This window comes from Misgurnus anguillicaudatus, chromosome 1 (assembly GCF_027580225.2).
Source record: "Misgurnus anguillicaudatus chromosome 1, ASM2758022v2, whole genome shotgun sequence".
Lineage (NCBI taxonomy): Eukaryota > Metazoa > Chordata > Actinopteri > Cypriniformes > Cobitidae > Misgurnus > Misgurnus anguillicaudatus.
In genome coordinates this window covers 25,867,068-25,879,778 of record NC_073337.2, presented here as the reverse complement: position 1 = coordinate 25,879,778, position 12,711 = coordinate 25,867,068, and the positions used below count along the sequence as shown (strand labels likewise).

The following is a 12,711-nucleotide window of genomic DNA, read 5'->3' as shown; positions in this document are numbered from 1 at the left end:
TTACTGTTAAGGGAGTGTCTTGCGTGTATTTTGTGAACGTGAGCGTCTCTTTATCATAAACCCTTTAGACGCGTCTGCAGCAGGCACTTATTTTGACAAGCACGTGATGCACATGGTTCACATGACGCAACAAACACATATTTTGAATACGCAAGCAACAAACATGACACTCCAAACACTTATTTTTAATTCGTGCCCCTCGAGCCGCCACTGCTTTGTACCTAAAAAGCTTACAGGGGACATATTATGAAAATCTCACTTTTTCCATGCGTGCTTTAATTGAGTCCCCAGTGTTTCTATCAACCTAGAAAATGTGAAAAAGATCAACTTAGTTTTGATAAACCATTCTTTGCAAGCATGTGAAAAATAGATCATTGACATTTGGCTCCCCTTGTGATGTCAGAAGAGGATAATAGCGCCCCTTAATTTGCACTATCCAACCACGGCCGTCAGCTCATTTGCATTTTAAAGGACACACCCAAAAAAAGGCAAATTTTTGCTCACACCTACAAAGTGTCAATTTTAACATCCTATAATAAATTATCTGTGGGGTATTTTGAGCTAAAACTTCACATACGTACTCTGAGGACACCAAAGATTTATTTGACATCTTTAAAAAGTCTTGTGAAATGTCGCCTTATTATAATATTCTTACCTCAGATGTACTTATTGGTACCTATGAGATCATATTAGTACCTCAATGGGACATATTGGTTGAAAATGTATACATATCTGTACCTATATGGTGCATATTAGGACCTTTTTAATGGGCACCGCTCCAGTGACAGCCAGGGTCCATTTATTTTCCGATAATGTAAACCTGAATGATGACTATATAGCATTGATCACAAACCAAATCACATTAAATCTTTTGAGATATCAAATCCTGTTAATAATGAAGATTTTGTAATGATCTGCCAAACTCTACCAATATGCAGACCGCAACAGTCAATTAGAGAAAATAAGATTAATCATTTTCATTGTTACTCCTAAGATAACATTCAATTTAATCACGGTACGAATAATCTCATCACTATTGTTGTTTGATATGTAGATGCATAGTAGGAATGCATTTACCTGTTTTATTTACCTACACTGAAAAAAGAGATTAATTCAATTTACTAATTTTTTTAAGGTAAGGGGTTGCAATCAGTTTATTTAAGCTACATTTAAAGTTTTTTATTTTATTTATTTTTTCTATTTAATATACACCGTAAAACCTAACAGTTGACTTAGCTCGGACCATTTAAGTAAACCGATTGCATTAGACCATTTAAGTTTTAAAACACATAAATTTAAGTACTGTGAACTTGAGTCATGTGCACTTATGCACTTATATTTAAGTAGTGTGAACTTAAATATAAGTGCATAACTGCATATGACTTAATTTGTTTAAGTTCACAGTACTCAAATGTATGTGTTTTAAAACTGATGCAACCGATTTACTTAAATGGTTTGAGTTGAATTAACTTTTAGGTTTTACAGTGAAATAAATGTATTGCAACAGTTACCTTAAAAAATGTAGTAAATTGAATTAAAATATTTTTTTCAGTGTATTGACGATTTCAGCAGTAACAACATAAACAAACGGCTGTCGTGGTCTGCACGTAACTTCCGGTAATTCCGCTAAGAATAAATACTAACAAAGTTCTTTAAACGTAGTTTATTTATATCCCAGATAGCACAGGTACATCTGTAAGATGTCTGGTAAAGATCTGGAGATCTGGAATACATCTGGTTTGTAAAAACATCTTATAAAGGTCTTAGTAAGAGCTGCTTTACATACATTTTAAATCAAAAACGTCTACGACATCTTTTAAGAAACGTCTCAGAGACATATTACAGATGAGCAAACATTCTAAAGAATACATCTTGCAGATGTAAAGGCAGACATCAAATAGACGTCTTCGATATGTGACCCTGTCTGTTAAAACGTCCTGTTTGTGATAATCATCCTACATAATGTAAAGGACATTCTGTGAAAATATAACCCTGATATCTTTAATATTGATTGTCAAAGATTGAAATCAAACTCTGGTGCTCCAGACCTCATAATTAGATTATGACACTTGTAGTTTGCATTTTTGCCAAATAATGCAAAGTATTTTTGTACCAAACACCTCAAATCTTTGTTTGATCAAACCTCAAAGGATTAAAACAAATATTGTGCAGATGTATGATCCTGTAGCTCAATAAGCAAGGTAAAGGTTTTGGGTTCCCATGGGACACACATACTGATAAAATATATGCCTTGAATGCTCCGTATGTCACTTTGTATAAAACCATCTGCTAAATGTAAATATATACATTTATGCATTTAGCAGACACATAAACTGATGTAGCTGATATATATATATACATACATTCAACATGGTAGACTTCTGCAGAGTGTTAAGTTGTGTACATATGGGTAATGTTGAGTACTGGATGTACAGTACAGTAAAGTTAAACTGCGCTCACTACACCCTCTAGTGGTTTCACCCATGAGCCAAAAATTTAGCACGTGCTCTAAGTGTAAAGGCTAAAAATAATCCAAAATGCTTTGTGCATCCATAGATATGTGTGCATCTATATACCAACACAAACCAGTGAAGTTTTAATTTAATTTAATTCTGCCTAAAAGTCCGGGTTCAAATGCGCATATTTACCTACATGCATTTTAATCAAAAGCATTTTTAAAGCAAAAACAAACTTTAATGTGAAAAACAATATGTATGCAAACAAACAAACAAACAAACACTGTGTGCAGCTCTAGAGGTGTGGAGTCCATATGTGTGTTTGGAACTCGTTGGTAAACGCGCTGTGCGTTGCGTCCTGCTTGGGGAGGGGTGAGAAAAGAAGGTGGAGGCAGTTAGATAGATAAACCCAGACAACACCCTAAACCGGTTTATAGTATATACCCAGCGACCGTACGTGAGCGATGCATCCAGGATCATGCGAATGCAACGGAGCGCGCAGCGTTTCATAGGCCGCAGAGCGCGTACCGGCGCAAAGCCATGCGCTCATCTTTGTTTGTTTTTCGCGTTTCCAAGCGATGATAAAGCGCGGTCGGGTCGCGTTTGACGAAGCCCATAGAGCTTGGATGTAGCTGATTGGAGTAAGCAGCAGTCAGTGGGTGATCACAGGGGTGGGGGAGAGACTCTCAAGTGGGCTTTCTGCGCGTGTGTGTGTGAGATTCTCCAGCGGCCATGTTAACCAAGAAACCCTGCGTTACTGCTGCCGTCTACCCGACTGGTAAGGAAGCCGATGGCCGGATCGCGATCCGCTCGCCGGACGCGTTAATTTTCCCTATTATGTTTTGGAGGTGGATGTGTACGCGTTTAACGCTCCGTAGACTCGACGCTTTACGTTTGACTGGTTTGCGTTGGCTGTAGGGTACAGTAGCTGTAAAGCCTCGGTCTTTCAGGAAACACAGTTTGAAAGGCAGACATTTCGTTTTTAAGGACTGCTTTGTGGGTTTTTATAGTGAGTTTGTGTGTTTAAATACACAATACGCTCGTGATCTGTGCCTTTATATATGTGTGAGTTATAGTTATGTATGTTAAAGGGTTTTTTAGCGTGCTAATGGGAATTTTGTGTATGTTAAAATGATGCATTTCACGCATTCTTCCAGGTTCTCTGATTATGTTGTATATTAGGTCGTATTTAGATAGGATTAACGTATATTATAGTATTCTGTAGCATTTACTATAGTGAAACTGTAGAAAATACTGTAGTACTTCAATATTTACTATGGTGAGGAATTAGGAATTTTACTCCTTTACGTTTATTGTGCATGTAGGATGGTTAGACATGCTTGCAACCAGCATTAAATCAGTTGTGTCAACACTATCCAATCCTCTATTCCCGATTGTTTTGTGCAGGCAAAGGGGGTGAGATCTGCCAGGTACAGTCTTCCCCTGGACTGGGTGCCGGGGGTCCCCGGGTTGGAGCAGGGACAGAGGCCACATCACCCGTTACATTACCCCCACTCAGGAACAACAACTTGCTTACGGTACAAAAAAAAAATTTTACTTGATCTTTCAACTGTGCATTTCTACTTTGTTCTCACATTTTGTGTTTTACTATCTCTTTACTACCTTATGGCCCGTTGTTAGGACTTGTACCCGGTGCCGACCAGTTGTTGCATTCTGACATTGTATACCCACATGTCGTTGCATGTACAGTAGGTGACATTGGGAATGCAGCCATGGCTAGGGTATCAGACTGCATGTCCGGTTTTTTTAGAGGACACGTTAGTCATGAACGACGTAAAACTGCTTCCTTTGAGAATCTAGACGTTTACAGTAGGATGCATAATGTGGTTGGAAAAAGAACTCCATTTTGTTGGGAATACTGTTTTATTTTTAAAGGCAAAGAGTAGCAGAAATGCGTGCTTTAAACTCCGTTTGAGGATATACCTGGGAATTCCAGCTTTAATATCCGTTTGTTTGTAAAACGTATTCAGGTCAAAGCTGTCACGGAGTCATTGGCTAATGTTTTGTGTGGAGAGGTCGCCATAAGTGGGGGATGGGTGCCGTTGAGGCAAGTAAAACCAGTATGCAAAGCTAAAATCTGTGATCGAGTGATTTCCTTATGTAAATCGCTAAAATCCTCAGCGTCTGCTCGGCAAGGAGTGTTCTTTGGTTAATATTCAATTAATTTTATCTTCTGTTTATGTAATGCATGATAATTTGCGATCAATAATTTGTTTATTGCTTAAATTGGTTACAGAATTGAACTTACAAATGAAATGCAAGAGTTGGATACATGCCATTTATGACCCAATAGCCGGGCTTGTAGTCCTTTTTATAGCCGTCATTCTATCAGGGGTAAATATAGACACAGAAATCCCAAGCTTGCATGGTGGGCACATTTGTGTGTTTGCACACTGCTTAAGGACAATAGTCTTGCCACGACTAAATGATCACATTAACTCATCTAGCTTTATACTTACAAACAGTCAATGGTTATCAAAAATACGATTCAGTATATTTGATTATATCAGGTTATAAGTAGCAAAAACATAAATCCCAACGTGCTTGTGTGTCGCTGATTTTCATAGATTTTTTGATGATGAAACGATATGAAAAACAGCATTATTGCTTAAAGATTAATGCACATTTGATTTCCTGTCACTTAAATGGTAAACGTTTTTTTCCTTGTAACAAAAAAATCACATTTTGCATCAAGTTAGTTCGCTAATACTGCAGAATTGATATGTAAATGAGTTGCTGTAATTAAACAGTAAATACTTTAATAGTTTTAAAGGGCAGTCTGTTCTGCTTTTAGCTTACTGGTTATGTAACTAGTTAGTTACATCAACAAATTCAAGCTGATTGTGTACAAGCACGGCATCTTGGAATTGCATTTAGCTTTGTTTTCAAATGTCTGCCAAGTCAGACCTTGTATGGGCTTTATGAAGAAGCAGGACAAATTGTGCAGTTCGCATGGATTTTGGCAGGGAATATTCGGATGGTTTCAAGAATTTATATGGTTGTTTTTACCCTTCGTTGGGTAAAATCTGGACAAACCCACCAGCTGGTTTAGATTAATCTAGAAAATGTCCATATTTGACCCAACCATGGGTTAAAACAACCAAGCATTTTTAAAGTACATGCCGAAACTGCTGGTGGGCATAAGCAGGTGTGATTAGAGATGTTATAAAGACGCCACCACCTTTTTTTCCCTTGTACTTTTAAATATCTAATCCTGTCACCTTTCGAAAGCCAATTAGCAACATTGAGGTCGGTCGAAATACACTTGCGCTGCGTCCGAAACCGCTTATTTTCTTACAATATAGTAGGGTGAAAAGCCGGGGCGACTAATATGTCCGAATTGATGGTATTCAAAAAACACTTCGGCAAGATTTTGAAGTGCGCATTTGATTGACACTTTACTATCCTGTGAGCCCCTGGCAGGGGAGTACCCAATAACAAAGAAGGACGGGCACAAACGACGTCATATGCAAAAATGTCGGAAAGCGATGACGCGGCTCTATTCAAATGTAAATACATAGAGGAAACCGCTGTTCCTTGCGTTTGTTGAACTAATGACGATGTATGTTACGTGATGCATCAACATGGCTGATGTAGTACGTCCAAATTTCATTCACACTATTCATATATAAAACGGTCAATCTGTAGGTACTGTAACAGGTTTCGGACACAGGGTTGGCATTTTAGATCTGTTCTCATGCTGCACACGCATGTTGCAGGGGTTGTGAGCATTGCATCCCCAAAAACAAATGACTTTTGTTTAGCTCCAGTTGTGTCCTTTTCAGCTGTCAGCGAGCATGCCCTTTCCACGGTCCCCCCACCTGTCCACGTCATGTCTGAATGAACCGGCAGGGTGGTCAGGTATAACAAAAGAACACAATTGCACGGCGATTTATTCAGATTGACTCATTAATCTTGTTTTTTTGAGTGCACATGTTTGAATGTTAAGTAGTTTACTTTGAGGGCTAGCGTATTATTTAGGTTTCCTGTTTCTGCAGGCCTGTACTGTACTTGAATATATAATTGGATCTTTAGTTAAATTGATTCAAAGTGACACTAAAGGTGGATCCTATTGATAATCTTTACAGTATGATCATAATATATTTGCATCATACTGTTTTCTGTAGTAAAATTTCACAGGAGACTGTCAGAAAGAGAAATATGGCAACGATTTGAATATATTTATAGAGCAGATTTTGTCAAGGACTTTGGATAGGTTGGATTCTGTTGCCCTCATACTGTATTTACACACCAAGACTTTCACTCGTTCTGCATGCACAATTAAACAATATAGTAAAAGGTGGATTACAATTTAAAACCGAAATAAACACCACTTCGTTAAAATGACCATTGCCGAATAGCATGACAACATTGAGGACACACACCTACAACTGAAGCACCAGGATGTCCTTTGCGAAAACAAGATGCAGAGGTAATCACATTATCAAGGAAGCGAGCGTCTTGCAGGGAAGGCGATTCAGGAAAGCAGGAAATGCATGTATAATGTCCTTGAATAAACAACAGAATTGTCTCCTTCGCTTTTTACGCAAGTCTGAATTTCACATCCTGCAGATGAGATGCTGAGAAGCTTCAAAAGCATAAGCATTGAAAGGTCAAGAAATGACACTGCACACCGTTAGGAGGATACCGGATCTTAAGGATCAGTTATGTAACATGAAATATGTGATCACGAATTGGAGTGTGTCGTTGATACCTTGGCTCCTTTTCAGGAATCAAACATTGATAATGATTATATGAGCAGGAGTAGTCACATCTATTTTCGAATAAAACATAACAGCTTAGTCTGCTAACTGTCTGGAAAAAAATCTCTTCATCCTTTTCACTCTATAGATTACTTGCCAATCTCTGGTCTTTAGTCGAGCTTTATTCGTCTTGATCCTCTGAGAGTTGATGAGAAGGATTTAATTGTATGCCATTCAGGCTTTTCTAAGATCTATTTTCTAAAATGTAGGTTAGTTTTATTTAAAAATAGTGAATGCTTTTGAAGAAATTAAGGTGGAATTTAATCTTTGAAAACCTATTATAGACAACCATAAAAAATACTTTTGGCCTGTAGTGTCATCCCTTCCCTAGAGTCATTCTTAACAACTATTGACCTATGTCTGTTGAATCTGATTTTGCATGTCAATAGATCAGTGCTGTGACCTGAAATGACGTTTCTTGTTTTACTTTCCCCAGGCTGGAGGCAATAAGCACACAATGAACGACCATCTCCACCAGCAGATCCATGTTCAACAGATGTTTGAGGAGAACAGCAACAAGCGGACTGTGTTAACTGCACAACCCAATGGGTTGACACCCGTGAGCAGGACGGGTTTGACCATGCCGGAGAAACCGCAAGATGGCACCCAGTGTCGACAAGGCAGCTCAACCTCAATCAAATCAACCGAAAGCAAACCCAAGCCTGCTCCTTTGACTGCAGAGCAGGCCATGAAACAGAACATGTCCAAGTTGACAGTGTTTGAACACCAAGAGATCTTTAACTACTCTGAGATCTATTTTATTGGTCCAAATGCAAAAAAACGACAAGGCGTAGTCGGGGGTTCAAACAACGGAGGTTACGATGATGATCAGGGCTCCTATATACACGTGCCCCATGACCATATAGCATATAGGTATGAGGTACTAAAGGTCATCGGAAAGGGCAGCTTTGGCCAGGTGGTGAAAGCGTATGACCACAAAAACCACCAGCAGGTGGCACTCAAAATGGTGCGCAACGAGAAGCGATTCCACCGGCAGGCGGCCGAGGAAATTCGTATCCTGGAGCACTTGCGAAAACAGGATAAGGACTCGACGATGAATGTCATCCACATGCTGGAGAACTTTACATTCCGCAACCATATCTGCATGACGTTCGAGTTGCTCAGCATGAACCTCTATGAGCTCATCAAGAAAAACAAGTTTCAGGGCTTTAGTTTGCCACTGGTGCGCAAGTTTGCACACTCCATATTGCAGTGTCTGGACTCATTGCACAAGAACAGAATCATTCACTGCGACCTCAAGCCGGAGAATATCCTCTTGAAGCAGCAAGGACGCAGCGGGATAAAGGTGATCGACTTCGGCTCCAGCTGCTATGAGCATCAACGGGTCTACACTTACATCCAGTCGCGCTTTTACAGGGCCCCAGAAGTCATTCTGGGCGCTCGGTACGGGATGCCAATTGATATGTGGAGCTTAGGTTGCATCTTAGCGGAATTACTTACGGGGTACCCTCTCTTGCCCGGAGAAGATGAAGGGGACCAACTAGCCTGTGTCATAGAGCTGCTGGGTATGCCCTCCCAGAAGCTAATCGATTCATCTAAGAGAGCCAAAAATTTTATCAGCTCGAAGGGATTCCCCCGCTACTGCACAGTCACGACTTTACCCGACGCCTCGGTGGTATTGAATGGGGGAAGGTCTCGCAGGGGGAAACTTAGAGGTCCACCAGGAAGCAGGGAGTGGGTGACTGCGCTCAAGGGCTGTGAAGACCCCCTGTTCTTGGACTTTCTAAAACAGTGTCTAGAATGGGACCCGTCCCTGCGTATGTCCCCGAGTCAGGCCCTCCGCCATCCTTGGCTCAGAAGACGTTTGCCAAAACCTCCCACTGGGGAGAAAACTACCGTAAAGAGGATCACTGAGGGTACCGGTGCTATAACGTCAATCTCCAAATTACCTCCCCCTTCTGGCTCGGCCACAAAGTTGAGGACTAACTTGGCACAAATGACTGACGCCAATGGGAATATACAACAAAGGACAGTGTTGCCAAAACTAGTCAGCTGAACACTAAATATGTTTTCTTTTACATTTAAATTTGTGCAAAGCTGAGCTTTCAGACGTGTGGCATTTTTAGGAATATTAGGTGTCTTTAATGCATATCCATCATCTATGAACTGCTTTGTAGCACCTTTTGTTGGATTTTACTAGGAACGCTAAAATGGCCAAGAAAGGGGGAACAACACTTTTAAGTTTTTATCTCAGGGCTTGTGTAAAAAGCTGCTTTGGGGAGCATTCATTCATTTTGGTCTATAATGACAAACAGTCCCAGGTGGTATAATACCAAAATCAAGTAGCATTACAAGTAAAAGGCCTTGCTACATTGAAGAAACGCAAGAAAATGTTTTTATTTGTGCTTTTGAAATTTTAACCCCTCCCACCCTTAGATCATGTCAGATAAATAGCACAGTAATGGATGAGGATTACAAATGCATTTCACTAAAAGCTATGCGATTACATTTCCAAGCATCTGCGTTTTCAATATCAAGACTAGATATTTCAATAACAGACTTTTAAACTATAGTATGAGATCGTAATGGAGATTGGACGTTGTAGACTGTTATGAGGTAGCAAAGGGAAACAATGTTTACATGATAGACTCGGTATGTGCCTATAAATCTCTTGACATTCCTTAAATGAAATGAAATGAGGAAAAAAGAGTGTCTACAGTCAGTCGACGGTGATAATAGACTGATGGCAAATGTAAGGGAACGGTTTGGGTATGGTTTGACTGAGAAGATACTGTATTTAGCAGTACTGACAGGTGTAATTATAAGCTATTCTCTGGAAGAGGTGCTTTTGAGTGCATAATGTCCTGGAAGGAGGATAACTTTGGTGCTTTACCTTTTTTATGAAGCGTTTTTATAGCTTGCAACTTAACGCTCATGGAACAAAACAGTGTTATTTATAGAATTAAACATTGCTACCATAGTAAGACTGAAGGTTAGAGTCTTGAATTGCTTTTTGTCTTTATTGATGCGTTTTTGTGGTGACTAGAAGGGCTACATATGAAATAATAGGAAGACAAGGATGTTGTTTTTACTTTAATGCGAGCAGGTATTGATGCAATCTGTAAGACTGTGTTCGAATGTCATGCTAGAATCAAGTCTTGAATCAAATGTATAACCACTTAGACAATGCCGTTTTTAATGTTACGTACCCCTATATTGTTATGTACAACATTGTGTGGACTTGCTAATATCAGGCCAGAGTTAAAATTCTTAAAGGTTGTTCCCTTTTTTTTTTAAATTGCTACAAAGGTTTTTAAATACATAAATAACAAATCCAAAACAGTTTTAATGATTTGACATGTAATGTTTCATATTAGAACATAAACAAAGGCCATTTTTGTAGCATTTGTGAAAAAAATAATTTGACTGACATGGGTGTAAAAGTGTTGGTATAGTTTAACTTATTTATTTTCTTTTTATCGTTTCCCTATGAAGAGCTAATATAAATGAAACCAGTGGCCTGAACGTGTGCCGTTGGCTCTATATCTAATGTACGTAATTTGTAATGCACAACAAAATCTATCTGCCACTACTCTGAGACCCGACTCCAGCGGGAACCAGTCCTGCTTGCTGTCAACCAGTCATGAATTGTGGGGGTGTGAAAAGTGGTCGATTATGGGCTGTCAGGGAGTCCAGCTTAGCTGTAATGCTCGTGTCGATCCCCACGCCCCCCTATCAGTGACTGGCACAGTGCCCAACAAGGGCCTGCTGCACACTGCTCAGGGGCCCGGGCCCCTTTAGATGCCCGTAGTGCTTTACAGATGCAAAAGTATCCTGCCAACATCAGCAGGCATTTCATAATGTACTTTACACTTTTTTTACTCTTCTGTGAAGCAGTGTGCCCTTAGGTGTAAACAATGTGCCTTTGGTTATCAATGCCATTCATTTCATTTTCAAACAACATTATACTCCCTTCCACTTACTTTTAAAGGTGATCCTCTTGCACATTGCCCAAAGATACTCCCCAAATCTCATTTAATGGGACTTGGGAGCAAGTGGCCGAGCAGGTTATACATCCAGTTCAGACACGTTTTTCTTTAGTCAATAATTTTAGAAGAGAATTCCTTCTCTTTTTCTAACAGGGATGTCTTAGTACGAGACAACAATCCTTTCTCAATGACTAGTGTCTTCACTACTGCATTCATGTTGTCTTAACATCAAGTATTCAAGGAAATGACAATATAAACGAGAACACATTTTAATATTTTACCTCAGACTGTTGTAATATTATTGTACTTTTTAAACCCAGGGCATTTGGTAAATACCAAAGTGCATTCCTTTCTGTGTTAGTGGCTATAAGGAAAAGAAGCCAGATTTTTATTTTTTACCTGAATAAGAGACACTCAATGGCATATCTTGAGTATGATAATCTGTGGAGAGAAAGGATGGGATCTATCTGCCAGTAACACCGCCTGCTATAAAGTCAGAAAGATGTAGCATACCTCCAATCGTGGTTGGATGTATCTTTCAAGGAGTTAAAAAAACTGCAACTCCCAGGAACCCACAGCGAGTCAGTTAACATCCCAGTGTGCAATACAGCAGTAGCATCTTGGAGGCAGATGGAAGTAGATGGCCGAGAGTTACTTTTTATGACTTATGATATAAACATATGCCCTAACTCTTGAATCGGTCCTTTGTAAACACATATTTAACTGAGGAACAAAGTTGACGTTTGTATTCAGCCACAGAAACGTACTGTACATATGTGAATTGAGAATTCAATGTGGATGTGTACATATGTATAATGTTTTTATTTTGTGAAATGCTGCTGGAACACTACATTTATTGCTGTAGTGGGAGTTTAACATTGGCGGCCAGTTTTATGATACTGTATGTATTGTACAGCTGATGGAAGAAGTTCTTTTCTAGTGATCTTTGTTAAATTTTATTGTTGTGGCTGGAAGATATTAATAATAAAAGTTTTAATGTCTCATCTTTACAAAATGCTGCTTGTTTGGATGTTGTTTTTTAAAAGAATTATGATAAAACTTTGTACAAATTGCTTGGTTATTCAATCACTTTTCAGATAAAAGCACCTGCTAAACGTATGCATGCATCCAGTGGTTCGAACAACAAGTCTTTCTCTTGTGATGATCCTGGGATTTTCTCCAAAAGCTTCCTTCATCCTTGATCAATGTGGAGCATTTGGATATTTCCTGCATGATGATGGGGTTGTCCCAAACGGCACCCTAAAGACTCTGGTCTTTCTACAAGTCTGCACTTTTATGATGTAATGCCGCTTTGACTATCGAGAAGTCTCAGGAAAAGTGTGCATGTACATCGACCAAAGGGAGGCATCTTATTCAAACCTAAAATGACAAATGGGATACCTTATGGTTTTGTCGGCTTAACGGACAGGCGCACCCGGTGGCCGCTGTGTGTCCACAAGAGTGCAAATCGCATGAAGTGTGCCATTTGGGTCCCAGCCATTAGGCTTGTTTGACTTCATG

The 12,711-nt window shown here is 39.5% G+C and overlaps 1 protein-coding gene across 3 annotated transcripts; it reads left to right on the top strand.

Annotated features, from left to right (window-relative positions):
* Nucleotides 1-2,774: 2,774 nt before the first annotated feature.
* dyrk2 (dual-specificity tyrosine-(Y)-phosphorylation regulated kinase 2) lies at nt 2,775-12,205 on the top strand. Of its 3 annotated transcripts, none has more exons than XM_055190546.2 (3): nt 2,778-3,234; nt 3,864-3,994; nt 7,677-12,205. In XM_055190546.2, exons 1-3 carry the CDS (start codon nt 3,189-3,191, stop codon nt 9,255-9,257), a joined length of 1,758 nt encoding a protein of 585 aa, XP_055046521.1. In that variant the 5' UTR covers nt 2,778-3,188; the 3' UTR covers nt 9,258-12,205. The 3 variants fall into 3 exon arrangements, with proteins under 3 accessions (XP_055046523.1, XP_055046521.1, XP_055046522.1); XM_055190547.2 differs by lacking the exon at nt 2,778-3,234 and adding an exon at nt 3,267-3,465; XM_055190548.2 differs by lacking the exon at nt 3,864-3,994 and having other exon boundaries at nt 2,775-3,234.
* Nucleotides 12,206-12,711: the final 506 nt, after the last annotated feature.

Coding starts and splice junctions, on each gene's coding strand:
- dyrk2 (XM_055190546.2), top strand. CDS start 3,189: ATGTTAACCAAGAAACCCTGCGTTACTGCTGCCGTCTACCCGACTG. Junction 3,235..3,863: donor TGCTGCCGTCTACCCGACTG/GTAAGGAAGCCG, acceptor TGTTTTGTGCAG/GCAAAGGGGGTGAGATCTGC. Junction 3,995..7,676: donor GGAACAACAACTTGCTTACG/GTACAAAAAAAA, acceptor TACTTTCCCCAG/GCTGGAGGCAATAAGCACAC.